This window comes from Balaenoptera acutorostrata, chromosome 15, assembly GCF_949987535.1.
Source record: "Balaenoptera acutorostrata chromosome 15, mBalAcu1.1, whole genome shotgun sequence".
NCBI classification, from domain to species: domain Eukaryota; kingdom Metazoa; phylum Chordata; class Mammalia; order Artiodactyla; family Balaenopteridae; genus Balaenoptera; species Balaenoptera acutorostrata.
The window spans coordinates 73282505-73305243 of NC_080078.1; the positions used below are offsets into that span (position 1 = coordinate 73282505).

Below are 22739 nucleotides of genomic sequence, written 5' to 3' on the forward strand. Positions count from 1 at the left end.
GGAACAGGAGCGGCTTCAGAGGGGAAGGGCCTCCGTTGCTGAGTCTCGAGAGATGAGCTGTGAATGAATAGGATGTTCCGGGCACAAGAGGCAAAGCGAGCGGAAGCTCTGGGGCGTGGAATGCCACGTTCAAGGGCGCCATGCTCAAGGAGCCGCCATCAGCTTGCTGAGGTCTGAGCAGTGAGAGAAAGTAGCAGAAGGAAAGGTCCCCGGGGGCCCTGAGCAGGCCTGAGCCTTGGTCACTGCCCTTGGGAGTCTATCCAGTGTTCAAAGGGGCCAGAGAGTACCTTAGAATCTACCTGTCTTGTGCCCAGAGCTCAGGGCTCATGAGTATGTGAACCATCCTCATTGCAGGATGGGAGGGTGTGGGGCAAAGTGCAGAATGCAGGGAAACCTGGGGGTGAGGAGGGGTGGAGTGGGGAACCTGCTAGCACCAGAGCCCCTGAGACGCCAGGCCGGGCCAGGAGAGGTGAGGGAAGGGGAGTGCAACAACTGCTGGCATCGGCGTCCCTGTGCTTCCCCCTCATGGGGCCAGGTGTGTGGCTACCGCCTACGTCTGCACTTCGATGGGTATTCCGAGTGCCACGACTTCTGGATCAATGCCAGTTCCCCTGACATTCATCCCGCTGGCTGGTTTGAGAAGACAGGGCACAAGCTGCAGCCCCCCAAAGGTAAGGCCTAGCTGGGTTGGTGCCAGTGAGGCAGTGAGCCTCCCAGACCTGCCCCCACCCCTTGCTGGTGGTACCTCCTTCCCTGTTCCCATTGCACAGTCAGCCTCTCTGCATCTCATCCTGCTATGCCTCGGCCCCAGGGCTTCTGCTTTGCCCTTGCCCTTTGAGCGGACGCCCACCTAGGTTGTGTCCTGCTTCGTCAGGGGTTCCCTGGGCAGGTTCTCGAGGCCTGTGGAGTCCTCAGGCCTGCCTGATTCTGCTGCTTCAGTGTGGGGTGCGCACGCCATGGCCCAGCCTCTGTCTGCACGGTGCTCTGTTCTTCCCCCCCGAGGGGCCTAGGTTACAAGGAGGAGGAGTTCAGCTGGAGCCATTACCTGCGCAGCACAAGAACCCAGGCTGCCCCCAAGCACCTGTTTGTGAGCCAGAGCCACGTGAGTGCCCCTGAGCGAGCAGACATGTGCCTCCCAGGATAGAGTCACTGCAGCCGGCCAGGCTCTCTGACTCAGCAGACAAGCACTCATCTACTGGTGCCCCCAGCTGGGCTCTGGTCCTCACCAGATGGGAGGGGCCCACTGGGCAGGCCCAGGGCCAGAGGAGGAAGCCGATTACGGGGTTCCCCCAGTTCCCTCCCTCCTCCCTACTGCTGAAATCCTCTCCTCCGCACATCCCCCTCCGAGCCTGGGCACTGAGGTGTCATTCTTCTTTTTGGCTTGGGTTTCTCTGCAGTTCTTGGTGTCAGGTCCAAGCCTCTATTCTGGTAGTGGCTTTTTCCTACCTTTTGACCAACATTGAGGCTTTCCCATTTGGTTCCAACACTCACCCCTTGTCTTTCTCTCTGTTCAAGGCAGCCGGCAACTTTATCCTGCAGCTAAAATATCTCCTAATCCCAAGCAAAAGGTTTGAGAGATATATAGGGAACTCCCAGTACAACTGTTACCATATGGAAAGTCCAGGGTCCCCATGGGCCAGGGGCTGTACCATGCTGTCCAGGAACGGGCAGGTACCCCCAGGCCCAGTCCAGCCCCAGAGATCATACTTACAGGTTCCCATGTGACCGGTGGGCTTCTACCAGCTATTGTGACGGGGGATGCAGATTTTTAAATCAAACTGTTTAGGTCCTGTCCCCACCATTGACCAGCTTTGTGGTCCTGGGCAAGTCACTTAATTTATAAAATGGGGGTGATAATACCCATCTCCCTAGGGCTGTGGTAAAGATTGAGGGAGGTGATGGCTTTTGAAGTTTATGCCCGACACGTGGCAGGTGCCTCCCTGCCCTCCCTCCCTGCTCCCTGCCTCACCTGTGAGCTCCTCTTTCTCCGCCACCCCGCTGTGGACCCACCTGCCTCAGCTCAGGCTGGGCCAGGCTTGTCTGGGGAGGGGAGGCTTGTGCTCAGCCTGGCAGACTCTTTGGGTGAGGGTGTAGCCTCGTGTTAGTCACTCATCTTCTGCCACAGTGAGGCTTCCTCTGAGAGTCCCTTGGAGGCCAGAAATTCCTGAGTGGCTCAGGGCTGGGGTTTATGATTCTTCCCTGGAGGGACCCTCTTTCTCAGCCTCTTTCTCCCGCCCTCCTCCCTGCCCACCCGCCAGGCACGACCCCCAGGGAACCTACTCCTCTTCCTTTGCCGGCGGGTCCTGGGCCAGCACAAGCCAGCCTGGGCCTGGCCGTGACAGCCCCTCTTCTTGCCCCCAGAGTCCCCCACCCCTGGGCTTCCAGGTGGGCATGAAGCTGGAGGCCGTGGACCGCATGAACCCATCCCTCATCTGTGTGGCCAGTGTGACCGACGTGGTGGACAGCCGCTTCCTGGTGCACTTTGACAACTGGGATGACACTTACGACTACTGGTAGTGGGAGGACCCAGACTTGGCCCTGGGGGGTGGGGACGGGGGTGGGGAGGGGATGGCGGGGGCGGGAGGCTTCACGTAGACCCAGCCCAGCCCTGACGTATTGCTCGGGGGACAATTGACTGCCCTGTGGATTTGATCTACATCATTTATTAATTATGATGGCAATTAAATATTTCATCTAAAAGTACCAAGGTTAAGACGAGCAAACCCCTGTGACCCATGATTGTCACTGAGATATTAAGGTGCTGTTAGAGTTTTTAGTTACTGTTGGAATTTTCTGACTCTCTCACCTCATCTGTCTCACTCTCACCCAGAAGTAACATGAGGGTGTGCCCTGTCGCCATGATCTCATAGGACAGCAGATTTAGGACCTCGAAGTTTCATCTGGGACAGTGAATAATTCTTTTTTTTTTCAATTTTATTTTATTTATTTTTTAATACAGCAGGTTCTTATTAGTTTTCCATTTTATACATATTAGTGTATGCATGTCAATCCCAATCTCCCAATTCATCCCACCACCACCCCCACCCCGACGCTTTCCCCCCTTGGTGTCCGTACGTTTGTTCTCTACATCTGTGTCTCTATTTCTGCCCTGCAAACCGGTTCCTCTGTACCGTTTTTCTAGGTTCCACATATATGTGTTAATATATGATATTTGTTTTTCTCTTTCTGACTTACTTCACTCTGTTTGACAGTCTCTAGATCCATCCACGTCTCTACAAATGATCCAATTTCATTCCTTTTTATGGCTGAGTAATATTCCATTGTATATATGTACCACATCTTCTTTATCCATTCGTCTATCGATGGGCATTTAGGTTGCTTCCACGACCTGGCTATTGTAGTGCTGCAATGAACATTGGGGTGCATGTGTCTTTTTGAATTATGGTTTTCTCTGGGTATATGCCCAGCAGTGGGATTGCTGGGTCATATGGTAATTCTATTTTTAGTTTTTTAAGGAACCTCCTTACTGTTCTCCATAGTGGCTGTATCAATTTACATTCCCACCAAGAGTGCAAGAGGGTTCCCTTTTCTCCACACCCTCTCCAGCATTTGTTGTTTGTAGATTTTCTGATGATGCCCATTCTAACTGGTGTGAGGTGATACCTCATTGTAGTTTTGATTTTCATTTCTCTAATAATTAGTGATGCTGAGCAACTTTTCACGTGCTTCTTGACCATCTGTGTGTCTTCTTTGGAGAAATGTCTATATAGGTCTTCTGCCCATTTTTGGATTGGGTTGTTTGTTTTTTTAATATTGAGCTGCATGAGCTGTTTATATCTTTTGGAGATTAATCCTTTCTCCATTGATTCGTTTGCAAATATTTTCTCCCATTCTGAGGGTTGTCTTTTTGTCTTGTTTGTAGTTTCCTTTGCTTTGCAAAAGTTTTTAAGTTTCATTGGTCCCATTTGTTTATTTTTGTTTTTATTTCCATTACTCTAGGAGGTGGATCAAAAGATCTTGCTGTGATTTATGTCAAAGAGTGTTCTTCCTATGTTTTCCTCTAAGAGTTTTATAGTGTCCAGTCTTACATTTAGGTCTCGAATCCATTTTGAGTTTATTTTTGTGTATGGTGTTAGGGAGTGTTCTAATTTCATTCTTTTACATGTAGCTGTCGAGTTTTCCCAGCACCACTTATTGAAGAGACTGTCTTTTCTCCATTGTATATCCTTGCCTCCTTTGTCATAGATTAGTTGACCATAGGTGTGTGGGTTTATCTCTAGGCTTTCTATCTTCTTCCATTGATCTATGTTTCTGTTTTTGTGCCAGTACCATATTTTCTTGATTACTGTAGCTTTGTAGCATAGTCCGAAGTCAGGGAGTCTGATTCCTCCAGCTCCATTTTTTTCCCTCAAGACCACTTTGGCTATTTGGGGTCTTTTGTGTCTCCATACAAATTTTAAGATTTTTTGTTCTAGTTCTGTAAAAAATGCCATTGGTAATTTGATAGGGATTGCATTGAATCTGTAGATTGCTTTGGGTAGTAGAGTCATTTTCACAAGATTGATTCTTGGGACGGTGAATAATTCTTGCGTTTCAGGTGTGATCCCAGCAGCCCCTACATCCACCCGGTGGGCTGGTGCCAGAAGCAAGGAAAGCCCCTCACCCCTCCACAAGGTGACCCTGCAGCCTGAGCCAACCCCCCTCTCCCTGGTCCCTTACCAGTATCTCATTAGCTGGGTCTTTAGGGGGCAGGGTGAGGGGACAAATGTGGCCTGGAGCCTTAGATTCTTTGCCTGGGAGTTGAGAACCCTCTGATCTTAGGAGAGGCCTGTCAAACCCTGACTCTGTTAAGGTTGAAGGGAAGAAAGTTAGATGACCCCCCACCTCAGCAAGGGAGCAGGAGTCCAGAGCAAAGAAAGTGTATCCTTCCCTGTCGGGGTGTTACGCTGGCCCACATGCCGTAGGGGTTCAGATGGGACCGGGGCTGGAGCAACATAGCTGAGGAGGGGGCTAGGGGCCAGGGTTCCCAGAAAGCCCTGTGAACTGTGAGGTGGTGTGCTTGCTTCTGCTTGGCACCCCTCTGCCTCAGGAGCCCCCTGCAAGGAGCAGGCTGTGGTGATGCCAGGGGACTTCTCTCCACGGGCCTTTGTCCTTTCCATGCCCCTGGTCCTGCTTGGAGGGGAGAGCTCCCCCAGTACACCTGGGTGCCTAGACATTGCACTCATCCTCTCCTCCAGACTACCCAGACCCTGACAGCTTCTGTTGGGAGAAATATCTGGAAGAAACTGGGGCCTCTGCCGTGCCCGCCTGGGCCTTCAAGGTGGTGAGTCATCTCTCCCCACCCCGAGCTGAGCTCGGGAAGGCGAGGAGCCCTCGGCCAGCCAGGATGGGGCCCTGGCCTCCCCCTTTGGCTGTGGTTTCCCCAGGCACAGCACCTGGGCTCCCCTCTTGGGGATTCAGCTCTGCTGAGCTGGGCCTTGGCCTGAAGGCTGCTGTCCCCCTGCAGCGACCCCCGCACAGCTTCCTGGTCAACATGAAACTGGAGGCCGTGGACCGCAGGAACCCAGCCCTAATTCGTGTGGCCAGCGTGGAGGATGTGGAGGACCATCGGATAAAGGTGGCTCTGGGCCCCTCGGGCTGGGAGAGTGGACAGGCCAATTGGGCAGGACTTCTGTAGGCTGAGTTGAGGTCAAGGGCATGGCATGAGCCAGACTTGAGGGAGGCTGTGCATTGCAGGGAAGAGAGCTCTAAACTTGAGGCCGAAGATCTTGGGTCTCAGTCTGGCCTCATCTGGGACTTACTTTTGTGAGTCTGGGTAAGTCACGTCCCCTCTCTGAGCCTATAAAATGGGCCTAATAATCCTTGTCCTATCCAAGGATTGATGGGAGATGCCGGTAACTTAAAGGGTGAAACCCTTGGGAAGTGTGGTGGCCAAGACAGATTACTGTGGGGTTGGCCCCTTGGTTCTTCCAATCCAGGATCTTGCTTCTGACAGGCCCCAGGGATGGGGAGAGCCTCCTGGAGCCTGGAGGACCTCCCGGCTGAGCTGGGCTCCACGAGGAACACCTGACCTCCAAGGGCCTTTCCTCCCCAGCTCCACTTTGACGGCTGGAGTCACGCCTATGACTTCTGGATTGATGCCGACCACCCTGACCTCCACCCCGCGGGCTGGTGCTCCAAGACAGGGCATCCCCTGCAGCCTCCCCTCCGTGTGTACCCCCAGGGCACTCTGACCCTCTCCTCCTGATGTCCGGCCCTGCCCCCGAGCTCTGGCACCCCTCCGCCTTCCATAGCATGCCCACAGTGAGCTCTGGGGTCCCTCATCCTCCCCACCCCGGGGGTCTCTGCTACACATAGCAGTGCTTCTGGCCTCCCCAGTTTCGCTGGGTTTGGGGCCAGAGGTGTGAAGGGCCAAGCTCACTTGGGAGCATATGCTTAGGAGGTAGTTGTACCCCTGGGGAGTTCTCTCAGCGAGTAGCAGAGCCACACAGAGCATGCGCTGTGTTTGCTAAGGCACTGTGGCTCCCTAAGTCAAATCCTGTTCCCCTAAGCAGGCAGGGGTTAGAGGTCACCCACATCTGTTTCACGTGTGGTGTTGATTCTTCTTGATTGTTCTCTGCACACGGGCAGAGCCTAAAAAACGTCACCAAAGTCTTGGGGGTAAAACTGAGAAACAAGAATAACATGCAAATCTGCCTGATGTGGCTTCCGGGGGCAGCTGTGCCCACACCGGCTCTGAGTTGATCTCCCCAAGGGTTCTCCTCCTTTCAGAGAGTATGGCCTGCAGGTTTCCACAAAGTATATGAGAGCCAAGCCCTCATTCCCCCAAGAGGGGCTGACATCCATATCCATCCAGGAAGCGGTGTCCCAGCCTGGTTCAGGGCCCCTTGTACCTGGGGAACTGGTTCCTAGTGCTGACCTCCCTGCCCTGCATGACTCCTCTCCCAGCCCCTCGCCCACCCCCAGGGCCCTGTGCTGACCCTTTTCTTCCTGCCCCTCCAGGACCCAGAGAGCCCAGCTCTGCCTCCCCTGGGGGCTGTCCCCCTCTCAGCTGTCGAAGCCTGCCACAGACCAGGACCTCCAAGTACAGCTTTCACCACCGGTGAGTGAAGGGCTCCTGCTAAGAGACCCTCGGGCACTGTTGCTCAGAGAGGGTCTGTTTTTTGTTTGTTTGTTTGTTTGTTTAATTCATTTATTTTATTTATTTATTTTTGGCTGTGTTGGGTCTTCGTTTCTGTGCGCGGGCTTTCTCTAGTTGCGGCGAGCGGGGGCTACTCTTCATCGTGGTGCACGGGCTTCTCATTGTCGTGGCCTCTCTTGTTGTGGAGCACAGGCTCTACACGCACAGGCTCAGTAGTTGTGGCTCACGGGCTTAGTTGCTCCGCGGCATGTGAGATCTTCCCAGACCAGGGCTCGAACCCGTGTCCTCTGCATTGGCAGGCAGATTCTTAACCACTGCGCCACCAGGGAAGCCTGAGAGGGTCTGTTTTATACCCACTAGGGGTGGCCGACCAGGGTCCACCCAGCCGCTCTCCTAATGGGGCCAGGGTTGGGAAGAGCTAAGTGGGAACAATCAGATTCAGCCCATCTTAAGCCTTCTTCTTCTCCAGAAAGTGCCCCACTCCTGGTTGTGATGGCTCTGGCCACGTCACAGGCAAGTTCACAGCCCACCACTGCCTCTCGGGCTGCCCACTGGCCGAGAGGAACCAGAGCCGGCTGAAGGCAGAGCTGTCCGACACGGAGGCCTTGGCCCGTAAGAGGAACCTCTCGGGCTTCTGCCTAAGGAAGAAGCCTCGCCATCACAGCCGGTGCGGAGGGCAAGGGTGCAGGGCCTCGAGTCCTCCTGGGCCAGGCCAGGCCCTCATTCCCTGCCACGGACCTGGTCCCTCTCTCTCCAGGATCGGACGCCCTCCAAAGTATCAGAAGATCCCACAGGAAGATTTCCCGAGTGAGTCCTGGGTCATTTATTCCTGTGTCCTCCACCACATTCACAATGAGTACTTAGTAATTGGTGGGAGGAGTCACCAGGGGTGCCCAGAGCCGGAGAAGCTGGCAGGCAGGCCACCTCTGCATTCGAGATACTTGGGGATACAGAGCAGTGGCAAGACCACAGGGTGGGGCCTTGAGCGACCTCAGATTCCAGCCCCTTTTCATCCCTGGTTTTGCTTTGAGTTGGCGGGAAAGGTGCAGAGCCTCTCTGGACTTCTGGTTCACTGTGAGGTGGGATGATGCCTCCAGCTCTGCTTTTCTCAATCTAGGCTTCCAGGGAGGGAGGCCATGGCTGTCACTTTCTAGCTGTGTGGCCTTGAGCAACTTAATTAACATCTCTGAGCTTCAGTTTCCTCATTTGAAAACATGAATAATAGCTGCATTTCCGGTGTCAATTACCTGAAATAATAGTGGCTACTTTGCTGTTTATTGAGCACCTACTATGGGCCCAGCACCGTTTCAGATGCTTTACCTATACCGTTGCTGACTCTCACAAGTGGTCTGTAACGTAGATGTCGTTCTCTCCTGAGAGAAGAGGAGTGGGAGGTTGGTAGAGTGAGGTCATTTGCCCAAGGTCACTCGCCTCTTAAGGGGCTGAGCTGGGCTTCAAACTCGGGTCTGACTCCTGCTATCGCTGCTGGTACAACAGATGTAAACTATCTGACCCACACGTCAGTTCACTTTTCCACCTCCTTTGTCTTAGATTGGCTGCAACAGCCAAGTACCACAGACGGGGTGGCTTCAACAGAAGTGTACTTTCTCACACTTCTGGAGGCTGGAGGTCCAAGCTCAAAGGATCAACAGGTTTGGTTTCTTCTGAGGCCTCTCTCCTTGGCGTACAGACAGCCACCTTCCTGCTTGTGTCCCACATGGTCTTTGCTCTATGCCTGTGTGCCCCCAGGGTCTCTCCATGTCTCCAAAATTCCTTTTCTTATAAGGATACCAGACAGATTGGATTAAGGTCCACCTTATCAGCCTCATTTTAACTTAATCACCTCTTTAAAGGCCCTTTTTCCAAATACAGTCACATTCTGAGATACTGGAGATTAGAGCTTTAACATATCAATTTTAAGGGGCATGGGACACAGCTCAGCCCATGGCTCCAAGGGGAGGGACAAGGTGACCCGAGCCCTCCACTGCATGATGAATTCATCTGTATCTTCAGCCGCTGGCACAGGTCCTGATACACAGCAGGGATGCTGGGGATCTTGTTTCAGTTGAGTTGAATGCACATCATTTTTTTTGTCAGATAGATAATTTTTTTGGCCACGCCTGGGGGCACGCGGGATCTTAGTTCCCCGACCAGGGATCGAACCTGGGCCCCTTGCAGTGGAAGCACAGAGTCCTAACCACTGGACAGCCCAGGAATTCCCTGAATGCACATCACTTTAAGGCAAGGAGAGACCTTGAGAAATCACCTGGATCAATGCACAATTTCTGGGCAGGACCCAGGCTATTCAAGTTCTTCAGGAACAGTCTCTGTAACCCGGTCAGTATTAGCCCAGAGATTTAAAGCACAACCTCAAGGCAGACTGCCTTTTACATGCTGTGAGATCTTGAGCAGGTGAAGCCACCTCTCTGAGCCTCAGCTTCCTCATCTGTAAAACGCTAATAATAATAGTGCCAATCTTAAAAGGTGGTGAGAGGCTTAAATGAGGTGGTCCATGGGAAGTGCTTGATAACCTGCAGGAATTATTAGTCCTGATGTCTTGCCTGACTCCCTCTTGCTGCTGTTCCATACTGTTTCCTCTTGGTAGAAGCAGAAGGCAATTCCCGCAGCCCAGGCCTGAGTGAGGCGGGTCTTGGCCTGCCTCCCGGCCCTCAGAGTGGGGACTTTCAGAGATGGGACTGCCGTGGGCACCTCTTCTATCCCGTCCTGGTACACCTTGTCGGCTTGCATGTTCTGACTGCCAGAGGGCTCTTGCCTACTGTGTTCATTCCAGAATTATCCTGAGAACTCTTTCCACAGACTGAGGCTGTGGCCCAGATTGGACCGGGAAGGACTCACCCAAGGCCTGAGGCACTTCAGGGACAGGGTAGGGGACAGAGCCCAGGCCTCTGACCTCTGGGCAGGGCTCCCCATTCCACCATCTGGCTCTCCCAGAGGGGACACTTGTCACTCTGGATTTCGTTCCGGAGGAGACTTCTCACGCATCCGTGGGTAGACCTCCTCCCTGCGGGTTTGCTGGGAAACAGCTCCCTGGGGGAGGCTGCCTGGAGAGGACAGGCCTCAGCTGTGCTCACTCTGTTCGCAGGGCCATTCACGCCCCATGAGTGTCAGCTGTTGGAAAGAATGAGGAAACCGCAGTGATTTCCTTACCCAACAACTTTATTTACAGATGGGGAAACTGAGGCCCATGTTAAATGACCTGCCCAGGACTAAAGAGCAAGTTAGTAAGGAACTAACCCCATTTCCTGATTCTGAGTCCAGTTTGTGTTTTCTATTATACTGCATTACCCCCACTGCTCCCCCCCCACCATGGTTCCCCTGCCTTTCCGCAGTGCCTATTCAGCACACCGTTATTAACCTCCAATAATAATAGTGCTATAGACTGAACGTTTGTATCCCCCCCAAATTCATATGTTGAAACCTAATCCCCAGTGTCATGGTATTTGGGGTGGGGCCTTTGGGAGGTGATTACGTCATGAGGATGGAGCCCTTGAGAATGGGATTAGTGCCCTTATAAGAGACCCCTTGCCCCTTCTGCCCTGTGAAGACACAGTGAGAAGATGGCAGCCTGTGGGTCAGGAAGCAGACCTTCACCAGATATCGAATCTGCTGGTGCCTTGATCTGGGACTTCCAGCCTGTAGTACTGTGAGGAATACATTTCTGTTGCTTTTAAGCCAAAAAAAGAACAAGAGGAGCTGTTTCTGACCTGAGGCTGGATGTTTTGCAGTTAGATAAGATATCACGGGTGCCTGCAAAAGCTCCTGTCCTGTGCTCTGGGGAAGAAAGATAGGGAGCAGCACAGCTCCCAGATTCCTTGCCAGCGTACATGGAGCACCAGACACAGGGCTTCAAAGAGGGGCACCTGGGTGGACGGGAGGCCAGACCCGAGGGCAGGTAGATGAAGCGCTGGTGGCAGTAGCTGTCACGGGAGATCCGGGGTGCACCCCAAACGGGTCCTGAGAGAGCTGGCTGGGCTGTGCAGCAGTTGCAGGCTCCCTGGTGGTGCTGAAGGGTGGTGCGCTTCAGGGTGTGGGCAGGTGCCTGGGCTTGGGCTGATGAGCAGAGAGGCAGCAGGCGGGCCGAGTTACAGAAGAACAGTCAGTGGGGCTGGAAACGGGATCCCAGAGGCTCTGAGGATGATTGTGAGGCGCAAGGAGTCAGGGTGAAAGGCTGAAGCGAAGAGGAGGGATGCAAGGACAATGTGATGAGCAGGGAGGGCCTGCAAGGGGAGGGCAGTGGGGGACCGCGTTCATGAGAGTCTAGAATTAGCACCTGAACAGGATAGAGCCGGCTGTCTTGGATTCTGGGCAGAGGCAGGGCAAGCCCCATGGGACAGTGGCCATGTGGTCCATCCAAGGCAGGTAAGGTGGGTAGGGGCCAGGTTTGCCAGAGTGGCCAGAAGTAGATGAAGTCCAAGCAGACAGCCACCAAGCCTGGCCAAAGAGGAAGCCAGGTAGAACAGGGTCACTCACCAAATCGAAGAGCCGCTTGGAGGCTGGAGTCGGGAGCCAGGGGTTCCAGGAACAGATCAGGAAGCAGAGGGACAGGCAGCATGGCAAGTGGGTCAGGGGTCACCCCAGATGTGCCTGAGTAGACCGGAGTCTGGTATGCAGAGAATGAACTAGACCCGGCTGGGGACGTAGTGGGGAGGAGTGGAGCTTGAGACAGAGGCAGCCGTTAGGGGGTGCGTGTCAGACTGGGCAGGCTGATCCTGATTCTCAAACAGGATCCCCCTGAGGTTGCAAGAATGGGGGCCCAAAAGGACTTAGGAAAAGGAGGGCAAGCAGGATGGACTTTTGATGTCCGGGCTGAGGTTGCTTGGATGTTGGGGGCCGTTTTGATGCAAGGTGTCTAGAGAGTGGTGTTTCTGGGATGCTGCAGCGGATCCAGGAGGGAAGAGCATCCTCGAAGGACCCAGGGTGATGCAGCCTCAGAAGGATGGGGGTGGGCTCATTCTACACAGTCTGTAACGTGAGGAACCCACTTTACCCCAAGGGGCGAGCACTGGATGAGGAGTCAGGAGATCTGGATCACCCTCTTGGCTCTGCAGGGCTGCCCGAAAGGGGCCGTGGTCCTGCCCACTCTGCCAGCCAGTCTCTCAGGTGGCCTGGGGATGAGCGGGCTTCGGGGACCAGGTTAGCCTTCGGCCTTGGCCGCCAGCCTCTGCCTCTGCCTTCCAGCACTGACCACTGACGTCATGCACCAGTCCCTCTTCATGTCGGCCCTGTCGGCCCACCCCGACCGGTCGCTGTCAGCGTGCTGGGAGCAGCACTGCAGGCTCCTGCCGGGAGTGGCGGGCATCTCGGCCTCGACAGTCGCCAAGTGGACCATCAATGAGGTGAGGGCCCCTCCGTCTTCCGCCTCCTCTACTTTGCCCTCACCGCACCCTGGCAGGAGGGCTCAGGAAAGGCCCCTGTCAGGCAGAGCCCCACACCGCTCCTGACTCAACCTCCTGCGGTCCACAGTCCCTCCCAGCTGCTCAGTGGGGGCAGGTGGGGCGGCTCGGGGTGAGGTGGGGGGCACTGAGGGACTGTTTGATAGGCCCATCCTGGTGGATGGGGAGGAGGGCATGCTGCTGGTCCAGCAGGAGAGACAGGCTCAGGCCTGGACCTCGGGAGCAAGGTGCCTCACCTCGCTCACCCAGCAGCACGGAGATGCAAGATCCTCTTAGGCTGACAAGAAAAAGCAACACTGTTAGAGCCCAGGAGGCACCAAGGCCGGGTAGGCCCGCCTCCTCCCTCCTCTCCTGAGCTCCGTCCCCTTGGCAACATGTCTTCTTTGGTTTCCAAGGTCTTCGGCTTTGTTCAGACCCTGACAGGTTGTGAGGACCAAGCACGGCTCTTCAAAGATGAGGTAAGGTGCAAAGCGCAGGGTGGGGACAGAGAGGGTCACCATCGTTGAGATGGCAGGATGCAGGAACCCTCCCCAGCACTGCCCACAGCTAGAGAGGGCCCTCTGTCGTCCCACCTGGGGGGACCAGTCATAGTGACCCAAGTCTTTGGGAAAAATCTGGTACGCACCATGGCCCAGCTTGGGAACCAAACCCTCTGTTCAGACCGTCCTCAGGAAGGGAAACCATCCTGGAAACAGGATTCCATTCACAACAAAAGTTGTGCTCTCTGCTCGAACTTTTGTTTTCCAAACTTAGCTTCCTCAATGGCAGTCAATTAAAGTGTATTTTGACGGGCACAGCTATTGCCATTTACTGCAAGGATCCTAACGCACACTTAAAATTAAGACCCAAAAGCTTACCAAAGTTGAGAAGCAGTGAGCTGTAGGTGAAAGACCACTAGTTTTGTGGACAGGTGGATTTGAATCCTAGTTCTGCTGGTTGGAGCTCTTTTGAGCCTGCATCTTCTCATCCATGAGATAGAGATGGGGAGTTCCCTGGTGGTCTAGTGGTTAGGATTCGGCGCTTTTTCTGTCATGGCCCAGGATCAATCCCTGGTTGGAGAACTGAGATCCCATAAGCCATGCAGCATGGCCAAAAAAATAGAGATAAAATGGGTATAATGATGCCTATCTTGCAGGGCCATGTGAGCACTGGAAATGATGAGTGGATCACTGTACCAGAATGTCTAGTGTAACTATATCATCAGCATCTATATTATTATATACCAATGCTGTAGGGTAATATACAAATCACATCACTATAGCCACATGCCTGTTACAGGGAGAGCTCAATCCATGGTGTTTCTGGCTTTCAATGTGTAGTTGTCCTTAAATAAAGAGCTTTATCATGACTCTCCTAATTCATAGAGTTTGAAATTGGAAAGGACCTTTCAGTTTGTTTAGGTCTTCCTTCCAAAGAATACACATACCCCCCTTAACCCAAGAGAGCGTAGTTTCAGCTCCCCATAGATGCCACCTCCAGGTCAGGTGCCCAGGAGAAAGAAGTATATTCCTCTTTCCCTGGAAGAATCTCTTTATCCAGGCCCAACACAGCCAGTTTCTTCATTGACCCTTGGGTGGTGGCGCTCCCAAACTCCTCCCCACTCTGGGTGCTTGCCTTCTGGGTTGATGATCTTCTTATCGGAACGTGTCTATGCCCCGAGTTTCAGATGCCGTCTGACCAACACAGAACACACTGGGCTGCTGCTCCCCTGTATGTCTGATGCTTTTGTTTTTAAAAAGACTTAATTTTTTTTAGAGCAGTTTTAGGTTCAAGGAAAATTGAGAGGAAGGTACAGAGAGTTCCCACGTACCCCCTGCCCCCTACACATGCACAGCCTCCCCCATTATCAGCACCCCCACCAGAGTGGGACCTTTGTTACAACCTATGAGCTGACACCTAGACGTTTTGTTTTCTTAATGGAGGTAAAATATGCATGGAGTGAAATGCACACATCTTAAAAGTACAATTCTACAAGTTTTATGAAATGTATGCACCCTGAACCCAATATGTCAATCAAGATATAAAACATTTCCATCATACCAGAAAGTTCTTTCCTGGCCCCTTTCGTCAGCTCTCATAGGCAACCACTGTTCTAATTTCTAGCACCATAAATTAGTTTTACCTGTTCTTGAACTTCATATAGGTGGAATCATACAGCACGTACTCTTTTGCGTCTGTCTCTTTTCAGTGTAATGTTTTGGAGGTTCATCCATGTTAGAGTGTACACCAGTCATTAGCTCCTTTTTATTTCTGAGCAGTGCTCTGTTTTAAGAAAATCCCACAGTTCTGTTAGTGGGCATTTGCATTGTTTTCTCCTTCTCCAGATTTGAACCCTCTGTTTTTGTTGGCAAAACTTAAGTTTGCATTAGCTTTATTACAGCCACACCACACCAGTTTGGAGTTCATCAAAAAGTCCCCCAAGTGCCTTTTCTGTCAATTATCTATTATAGTCTAACCAAATTTTCCAGTGTGTTACTTGTACCACTGGGGTTTTTTTTGGTTTTTTTTTTTTAGCCTAATGTAAAACTTTACATTTATCCCTATTAAATGTTCTCTCGTTGGTTTCATAGTCTCATTGTTTTAAATCTTGATTCTGTCATCTCTGATATTCATAGGGCTTTCCAGCCTCATACAACTTGTACATTTGAAAACGAAGCTTTCTGTGTCTTCCACCAAGTCTTCACCGCACGTGTTTAATGAGACAGAGCAGAAGCATGTGACACCCATTAGAGATCTTCCTGTAGGTGACAACAGGTCACAAATCAACACTCTTTGAGTGCAGTGGTTTAGCCAGCTGTGGAATCACCCCAGAGTTTGATCCTTGGGCATTCTCCCCCTTTTAGGAAAAGATCCATCTCTCCCAGGAACATTTGCTGTGTAACTCAGTTCAGCATGATCTGTGAAACAAAAAAACAATGGCAAAAGTGGGGAAGGTGTGCTGGTGGCCCACCGGCATCAAATAGAGTCTCAGGGTAGAGGAGGACCTTTACAGGGTCTGAGGATTACCTTCTCCGGGATCTGGTCCATGTCATCCATTTCCCCAGGGAGGACCATGCTCCAAGGAATGGGCTTTCTCTGGCTGAACTGATGCTTTCAGGGACATGAGTCAGGATTCTTTCCAGCCAGGACACAGACCATTCATTAGAGGGATGCTTCATGAGTGAGAAATTAGAGCATATCGGATAGATGGTCTTAGGGATAGTCTGTTCAGTCTGGTGGTTGGCACTGGTGCACCTAAGAAAAGTCTGCCCATTCCTCCCTTTGTCACCTTTATTGTAGCTCTCATGTATTTGTTTAATTTACTCGGCAAATAATTACTGAAGTCTGCTGTGTGCCTGGCCCAGCATCATGTGATGAGGGCAAATTCCTTAGTCTTTCTGCCTCAGTTTCCTCACCTGTAAAATGGGGGTAATTAATACTGGTACTGCTTCAGAGGGGTGTTGTGAGAATTATTAAATCAGTTAATATACGAAAAGTGTTTAAGAACAGTGTTGGCCACATAAGAAACACCAAGAAGTGTTTTGTTTGCCATGATTCTTAAGGAGGGAGCATAGGAGGGATGATACCTTTTCAAAAAAGGGGTCCCAGTACCCAGAGGAGGGGATTCTTCAAGCCAAATGGTGGGACCAGGAGCCACATGGCCCTCCTGCCCAGAGGCTCCACAGCCCAGCCAGGCCCACCTGCTGAGAGAAAAGGCCCTTGTGCTCACCATACCCCACCCCTAGCCCCATCTCCCTCCCTGGCTCTCTGCATCTCTTTCCCTCCTCCACAACGCGCTTCTCCCCTCCCTTTCCCTACCCATCTCCCTATCCCAGAGAATTAACAATTATTTGCTTCACCTATTTTTAGATGAAGCAGTTTTTGTGCTTTTTTTTTTAAGAAAGGTAATTTATTTAATTTATTTATTTATGGCTGCATTGGGTCTTTGTTGCTGTGCGCAGGCTTTCTCTAGTTGGGGCGAGCGGGGGCTGCTCTTCGTTGCGGTGCGTGGGCTTCTCATCGCGGTGGCTTCTCTTGTTGTGGAGCACGGGCTCTAGGCTCACGGGCTTCAGTAGTTGTGGCTCGTGGGCTTAGTTGCTCCGCAGCACGTGGGATCCTCCCGGACCAGGGCTCGAAGCCATGTCCCCTGCATTGGCAGGTGGATTCTTAACCACTGCGCCACCAGGGAAGTCCCAGATGAAGTAGTTTTAAGTAGGTAATGGCCATCATGACATTTCACCCCTGAGTACTTCAGCACGCATCTCTAAAAACTAAAGTCTTTCTCCGCATCACCACAGCCTTGTTACCCCACTGAACAAGCGGACAGTAGCTCCTTTATATCACCTAATACCCAGCCTGTATTCAAATTTCCCTGCTTGTGCCCAGAGTATCTTTTGCATTTGGTGTTTTTGAGCCAGGACCCAAGCAAGGTCCACACAGTTGGCTTGGGTTGTATGTCTCTTAAATATCTTCTATTCTAGAATAGTTTCCTCTCTTTTTTTTATTTCTTTATTTTTTTAATTTTTTTGCGACATTGGAAACAGTCTTGGTGAATGTGAACTTCTGGATCTGTCTCACTGCTTCTTCGTGGTGTTGTTTAACTAGGTCCACTCTCCCCTGTGTTTCTTATAAACTGGACGTCAGGTGCAGAGGTTGGTTAGATTCAGATTTAATCTCTTTTTTTCTCTCTTCCTCTCTTCCTTCCCCACCCCCCACTTCCTTCTCAAGAATAGCTCATAGGTAACATGGTAGCGCTCAGCCTGCAGCACGTGGGAATGCCCTCGGTGTCTGCTTATTTACTATTCGCAGTGCCAAGATTGATCCTTATGTGGGGACAGCAACAGCAGGTATTTTGAAGCGGCTGTCAGTGAGGACTCAGAGGACATTATGTAAACACATACTGAAATCCAGACCAGCCAGCAGAAAGAGAGAGAGAGAGCGCGTGTGTGCGTGCGTGTGCATGTGTGTGTGTGTGGACGTGGGGAAACCAGTGGATATCTTTCTTTCCTTCTCTCTCCCCATTGCTGTCTTCCTTTTTTCCTTCCTCCCTCCCTTGTCCTTTCTCCTCCCTCTCCCCCTCCCTCCTGTTTCCCTTTCCCCCATCTGTCCTTTACTCCTATTTTCTTTCTCCCTCTCCACTCCCCACGCACACACCCTCCTTCCCCGTGACCCTCTCCACCTTCTCCGCTTTCCACCTCCCTCCCGCAACTCCTCAGATGATTGACGGCGAGGCCTTCCTTTTGCTGACACAGGCGGACATTGTGAAGATCATGAGTGTCAAGCTGGGCCCAGCCTTGAAGATCTATAACGCCATTCTCATGTTCAAAAACGCCGACGACACCTTAAAGTGACTGGCTCAGGGCTGGTCTCTTAAATATCTCCCTCTGCAGCTGCTGCTTCCTTCCCTGCTTGAGTTCCTCACACCCGATCCGTGCCCCTGCCACCCTCTATCCCTTATCAGGGGTGGTCCTTCTCTCCAGGCCTGCCTTGTACAAGGTACAGGGAAGCAGAGGAGCCCTGGGGAGGATGGAGTCCTGGCCCCCGAGTCCTAGAGCTCATCTGCCAGCGGGCACACCGGTCAGGGTGAGACTGGGCAGGGGGAGCACCACTGATGGAGAAGTTTGAAGGTGCCCCACCCATGGCGGCCCCGCATCTCCAGCGACTTGTTTCATCACCAAAGGGTCTTTCTCTCAGCCGTTAAGAACAGTCTGGTAGAACAGGAGTCCTCCAGTCTGAGGCCCTTTTCTCTTTGGATCTCTCTGCGCTCTTGCTTCCTTGTTCCCTTTCCTCCTATCAGGAAGCGACCCTGCCAAAAATGTATTTATTCAAAAAGACACCTCCCCTCTTTCTGTCTGCTGGTTTTGCTGCCCACATTCTGCTGCCTGGTTTCCTGGGCACGGCCCAGCCAGACCCCGCTGGCTCTTCCCCCTTAGATGGGTGAGCCCCAGAGATATGTCTTCATAGGATCCATTGGGAGGCTTTGGCTGCCTTTCTCTTTTTTGCCTGGAAGTGGGGGATTCTGAGCCAGGATGCCTTCTTCAACACGCCCAGTTCTGGACCACTTGGTATTTTAGTGTCCCATGCCCCGTCCTGTTTCCAGTAGAGTGGGTGGTTAGAACCTGTTTAACTTCTGTAGCAGAGGTTAAGGTTCCACGATGTCCCCCCTACACCCCTTCTGTATCAAGTATAAAGAGGAGGCACCCTGGCTGGCTAGGTGGCTGACGCCAGCCCCAGGGTACATGAGATAACCTCGGGCCTTGGGCCAGCAGGGCAGTCCGGCAGGCATGGTGGCTTTCAAAGCTGGGTATAGCATCCTTCTCCGCAGCCATGGGTCTCAGCCAACGTGTTGCCCGGGGTTTAAGGGCCCTATGCCTGCCAGGCCTCCCGCCGTGGGGATGTAGCACTCTGCCTGGCACATACACCCCATGGCATCACATTCAACCTGTCCCTTAAATGTCTTGCTCTTGGGGAGTCTTACAAACACCCCTTGAAGTTGGGAGTTGGGAAGAAGGTGAATTCTATCTTCAAAGTCTCCATGTCCCTTAAGCCTCTCTTACCACTCTCCATCTGTCTTGCACTGCCAGCCGGGTGCCTGCCAGGGCTCTGGGACTTTGACCTTTCTGTCCAAGAGGGGGCCTAGCCTCCACTGAGCCACTGCCAAGCCCGCCTCCCAGCCTACAGGGGCGGGGGCAGAGGCCACGGCAAGAGCCAGCCCCACACGTGGAGGTGAGGCGCCACCGCCAAGCTCCTGTGGAGCCAGGGGCCTTCCCCAGACCCCTGCTGTCCATCACGTGATGTGTATGTGCGGGCGCGTGTAGGGCACTCTTGGAAGTGTTCGACGGGGTGCAGGTGTGAGGCCCGGTGCTGGGAAAATGTCAAGGGCTATTATTGTTAAAATATGAAGCTTTATCTTTGGGAAACCCAAAGCTCTGTTGAGTTCCTGCCCCAGTCCAGGAGGGGACCTTCTCTCACAGAGGCAGCTTGGCCAGGGCAGCCATTCAGCTCCCCCAGCTGAGCTGCCGCAGGGCTGCAGATGGTCCTCAGAGGCCCTACCTTCCTGGAAGGGCTCGGCCAGGCCCTGCCTCGGGCTGGGGGTTGGGTTTACAGAGGCTGCACTGGGGCCCCCTTGGCCAGGAGTAAGGAGGAGCGAGCTGAGCCTCTCTCTCTTGGTTGCTTGGGTGGCAGTAAAACCCACCAGCTCCGTGGCCTCGTCTGCTCCTTGTGAAACTGGGGAGAGATGCCCGTTGACTCTGGTGTGAGGAGAAGACAGCAAGTACACACAGCTGTGCTGTGGGGCCTCTCCGCTTCTAAGGAGCGTAGCTGGGACAGCTGTGCCATGTGGGTCTGTCCACCACCATCCTAACGCTTGTCTACAGGAGAGACAGGGTGGACCAAGGGCCTTGGAGAAAAGGGCCCCCAGGCCTCCGAACTTGGAGACCTCAGCACTGTCTGCGCCAACATCAAACTCTGGAAAGAAACCAAATCATAAAAAAGGGGGAAAGAAATCTGCCTTCTGTCCACCCCGCTGCCCCTTCACCCCTATCCCTTCCCCAAATGAGATCATTGCACCTTGACCTGGGCGCGTGCGGTGAGGGGTGAGGGGAGGGAGTTGGCACCGCTGCCCTGTGCCCTCCGCCCTGCTCTCCAGCAGCAGGAACCACATACCCTTTGGCCCCCAGCAGCCTCTCCCAGCCCTTGCCCAGCCCTGGCCTAGGGCAGTGAGACGCTTTCTGTTTAATATATGAAGCAGGAGAATGATCCCAGAGTTCAAAAATGAAGCCTGTTTGCACTTTCATTCACATGCACTTTGGTGGAGTTAATGTTTTTTGTACTTGCCTCCTGAGAGTGTGTGTGTGTCTGCGCGTGTTTGTGGGTGCACGCACATGTGCGTGTTCTTTAAGAGAATCCGCTGGTTAAAGATAAAGTCACTCTTGACTCTTGAGAGAGAAAAAGTAGCAAACAAAATGTGGTGTATTTTGTCAGTGTATTGAAACAACATAAATAAACCTGAAGAACGGGATGATTTGCTATCAGAGTCTGTTTCTCTTTTCATGATCCAACATCCAGAGAACACAAAATGAATATTGTGCCATTACTGAAGAGAATAAAGCATTCTGTTTGCTGTTAGGGGTCCTAAAGAACCTGATTTTTATTCTATTTTAAAGATAAAAAACAAAGGATAAAGATAAATGGGGATACTTGTCAACACTGAGAAATGTAAACAATGGGAACCCCCTGAAAACAGCATGAAAATGGCCTGAGCCTTGACAGTTTATAAATGGTCAAGGGCAGAAAATTCAATAAAGCCTCTGGTTTTTAAAATAACCTCAAATTTTGGGGTGGGGAAATGTCAAGCTGAACAGTTAGAATTTGTTAAGGTTCCCAGAGATAGTATGAGCTGATGGGAAAGTGGCAGAAATATTCAATCACATCAACCCCTTTCTGTCAACATCCTTAATTCCTTTGCCCCACTGCTGTAGCCAGACTACTTGGCTAGAATACCAACCATGGAGCTGTCCAAGAGCCCATCTGCTCCACACCTTAACCAGGAACTTATCTTACCGAGTAGATTGTTGCCATGGTTGACTGATGATCTCTGGCTTCAATGTAAACCCTTAAGGCTGCCCAGGAAGCAGCTGGAATTTGGGGGGCGGGTGGTGGCTTAGGTTTGACTTCCATTTTCATGCTCCTCAAACCTCCTACCCCATCACCTTCCTAGTTGTCTCAATAGATGTCCTCACCATCTATGTCATAGAGAAAATGGGGGTCACCAGAAGGAGTACCCCACCTTCCAGCCACCTCATCTTCCAGTCTCCTCCTACCTACATCCATCCTTCCTTCTTTCCTACTATCATAGTGGAATAACTGATCCTTCCATTTGTCCAAAGTTAATCGTCTACCAACCATGGCTGCTATAAAAGGAAAAGAAACATTGAGTGACAAGTAAGGACTTTTGGAAATTTCAAATATGATTGCAGAGATAATTCAATACACGGGTTGAAAGATAAAGTTGATATTGCCACAAAAGTGGAATAAAAAAAGATGAAAATGGGAAAGAATAAGAAAATTAGAGGACTAACTAGAAGTCCAATATACAACTAACAGGAATGCCGTTAAGAGAGAACAGAGAAAACAAATTATATAAAACAAAAACAAACTTAAAAAAAAAAAAAAGGAAATTTCACAGAGAGACAAATTAAAAAATCACACTGAATGCCCAGCACAATGGATGTAAAAGGAATGACACCAAGCCTCATTACGGTGAGATGTCAGAATAATGAGAACAAAGAGAAGATCTAAAAGCTTCCAGAGGGAATAAGACAGGTCACATCCAAAGGAAAATGAATTACAGTAGCACTGAACATCTCAATAGCTATGCTGGAAGCAAGAGAAAGGAGTAATGTCTTCACAATTCCAAAGGAGAATTATTTCTACCCTAGAATTCTGTACCCAGCCAAGCTATCGGTCAAATATGAAAGCAGAACATTTTCAAACATACAAGGTTTCAAACTTTTACCTCCTATGCACCTTTCCTCAGGAAGCCACTGGAGGGTGTGTTCCATCAAAATGAGAGAGTATATAAAAAAGGAGGAAGATCCCAGGAATGCAAGGATATGTCTTTTCAACATAAGAAAACCAATCTATATGATATGCCACGTTACTAGAATGAAGGGAGAAAACATGATCATCTCAATTGATGCAGAAAAGGCATCTGACAAAAATCCAGCACCTTTTCACAATAAAAACTGTCAGAAAACTAGGAATAGAAGGGAACTTCCTCAACATGACAAATGGAAAGAATTAATATTCATGGGTAGGAAGACAATATTAAGACGTCAATACTACCCAAAGTGATCTATAGGGTCGGTGCAAACCCTATCAAAATTCCAATGGCCTTTTTTGCAGGAATGTAAAATCTGATTCTCATGTTTGTATGGAATTGCAAGGGGCTCCCAAAAGCCAAAACAATCTTGAAAATGAACAAAGTTGGAAGACTCAGATTTCGTGATTTCAAAACTGACTGCAAAGATAATGTAATCAAAATGTATGATACTGACATAGGGCAGAACTAAAGACCAATTGAATAGAACTGTGAGTCCCGAAATAAACCCATACATTTATGGCCAATTGATTTTTTTAATTAATTTATTTATTTTTATTTTGGGCTGTGTTGGGTCTTCGTTGCTGCATGCGGGCTTTCTCTAGTTGCAGCGTGCAGGCTTTCTCTACTTGCGGCACGCGGG

General features: G+C 51.3%; 1 protein-coding gene across 8 annotated transcripts in view; it reads left to right on the forward strand.

Moving 5' to 3' along the window:
- Nucleotides 1–20508, forward strand: part of L3MBTL1 (L3MBTL histone methyl-lysine binding protein 1) — a 38192-nt gene extending 17684 nt beyond the window's left edge. Inside the window, exons 10-22 of one of the 8 annotated variants that reach the window (XM_057529934.1) lie at nucleotides 536–671; nucleotides 1011–1102; nucleotides 2362–2513; nucleotides 4559–4635; nucleotides 5199–5284; nucleotides 5468–5578; nucleotides 6056–6170; nucleotides 6964–7063; nucleotides 7572–7769; nucleotides 7860–7909; nucleotides 12302–12459; nucleotides 12912–12974; nucleotides 17712–20508. In XM_057529934.1, the coding sequence (XP_057385917.1) occupies nucleotides 536–671; nucleotides 1011–1102; nucleotides 2362–2513; nucleotides 4559–4635; nucleotides 5199–5284; nucleotides 5468–5578; nucleotides 6056–6170; nucleotides 6964–7063; nucleotides 7572–7769; nucleotides 7860–7909; nucleotides 12302–12459; nucleotides 12912–12974; nucleotides 17712–17846 (1473 nt within the window). In that variant the 3' untranslated portion in view covers nucleotides 17847–20508. The other 7 variants (XM_057529932.1, XM_057529933.1, XM_057529939.1 and 4 more) reach the window with 7 other exon arrangements.
- Nucleotides 20509–22739: the final 2231 nt, after the last annotated feature.